The 2,013-nt window shown below is 50.1% G+C and overlaps 1 protein-coding gene across 1 annotated transcript in view; it reads left to right on the top strand.

Moving 5' to 3' along the window:
• sncaip (synuclein, alpha interacting protein) overlaps positions 1 to 842 on the top strand; it is a 20,728-nt gene extending 19,886 nt beyond the window's left edge. The window contains exon 12 of the mRNA XM_061979957.1: positions 1 to 842. This exon is cut by the window's left edge and continues 41 nt beyond it. Within this exon, the coding sequence (XP_061835941.1) occupies positions 1 to 662 (662 nt within the window). The 3' untranslated portion in view covers positions 663 to 842.
• The last annotated feature ends 1,171 nt before the right edge of the window (positions 843 to 2,013 follow it).

The raw sequence follows: 2,013 nt of genomic DNA, 5'->3' as shown, positions 1-2,013 counted from the left end.
CGCTGACGGCGGAGGGGACGCCCGCCGACGGCCTGTGGTTGGTCCGTCAGGGAGGGGCGGGGCCGGACACTGTGGCCCGTCACATGGCGCCTCCCACTGCGAGTAGGGACGGCCCCCGTGGGAGCGCCATGGCGGAGAAGCGGGCCCGCCTCCAGCAGATCATGCAGCGCTCGCTCAGTGAGTCCGACTCCGACGCCTGTCCGCCGGAAGCCCCGCCTACTCACGCCTCGCGACCCGATAGGCCCACCCACCTGCCCATCGCAGATGAGGAGCCCGCGTCCAAGCACCTGCAGCTGGTGACCACCACCCTTAGCCCCTCCCCCACCTCCAGCGACCCCGAGGCGACGGACACCCCAGGCGAGGCGGACGGCGGCCCCAAAGCGGCCACCAGCCCCAAAAGCGCCCTCAAGTCCCCGTCGTCCCGCAGGAAGACGGCGCACAACCTGAAGCTGCGGGTCACCTTTGACGAGCACGTGCAGCGCAGCCAGGGGGCGGAGCCTAGCAGAGGCAAGGACAGGACACCGCCGGCAAACTGGGAGGCCAAGCGGCCCTTCGGGGCCTTCCGCTCCATCATGGAGAGTCTGAGCGGCAACGCCAACTCTCCCGCCAAGAGGGCGGAGGGCGGGGCCACCAAGGCCAAGACCAGGAGCAGCCATGTTTGATCACATGACCTCCACTTGACTTCTAGCACAAGTAAGTCTTCTGGTCATGTGACCTGCCAGCTGACATCATCAGGGGTGTCCAAAGTTGTAAGATGATGACGTCATAGAGGTGGATGTCAACAAATGAATAAGAATCATTGACTTAAGTTTCACACTTTTAGGACTAGGGGCCTTCTAGGGGCCTTCTAGGGGCCTTCTAGGGGCCTTCTAGGGGCCCCCGGCCTTTAAGTGGGAGGGTTTGTTCTATGGAGCATTTTCAATGATTCACCTTTACTTCACTTTGAGGGAAATGACAACATCAACACACAATACCCCATAATGACAACACACAATACCCCATAATGACAACACACAATACCCCATAATGACAACATCAACACACAATACACCATAATGACAACACACGATACCCCATAATGACAACATCAACACACAATACCCCATAATGACAACATCAACACACAATACCCCATAATGACAACATCAACACACAATACCCCATAATGACAACATCAACACACAATACACCATAATGACAACACACGATACCCCATAATGACAACATCAACACACAATACCCCATAATGACAACATCAACACACAATACCCCGTAATGACAACATCAACACACAATACCCCATAATGACAACATCAACACACAATACCCCATAATGACAACACCAACACACAATACCCCATAATGACAACATCAACACACAATAGCCCATAATGACAACACACAATAGCCCATAATGACAACATCAACACACAATAGCCCATAATGACAACACACAATACCCCATAATGACAACATCAACACACAATACCCCATAATGACAACATCAACACACAATAGCCCATAATGACAACACACAATACCCCATAATGACAACATCAACACACAATACCCCATAATGACAACATCAACACACAATACCCCATAATGACAACATCAACACACAATACCCCATAATGACAACATCAACACACAATACCCCATAATGACAACATCAACACACAATACCCCATAATGACAACATCAACACACAATACCCCATAATGACAACATCAACACACAATACACCATAATGACAACACACGATACCCCATAATGACAACATCAACACACAATACCCCATAATGACAACATCAACACACAATACCCCATAATGACAACATCAACACACAATACCCCATAATGACAACATCAACACACAATACCCCATAATGACAACATCAACACACAATAGCCCATAATGACAACACACAATAGCCCATAATGACAACATCAACACACAATAGCCCATAATGACAACATCAACACACAATACCCCATAATGACAACATCAAC

The sequence above is a fragment of the Nerophis lumbriciformis genome, linkage group LG20 (assembly GCF_033978685.3).
Source record: "Nerophis lumbriciformis linkage group LG20, RoL_Nlum_v2.1, whole genome shotgun sequence".
NCBI classification, from domain to species: domain Eukaryota; kingdom Metazoa; phylum Chordata; class Actinopteri; order Syngnathiformes; family Syngnathidae; genus Nerophis; species Nerophis lumbriciformis.
Note: the sequence above shows the minus strand (reverse complement) of the source record. Positions and strands in the feature narration are given on the sequence as shown.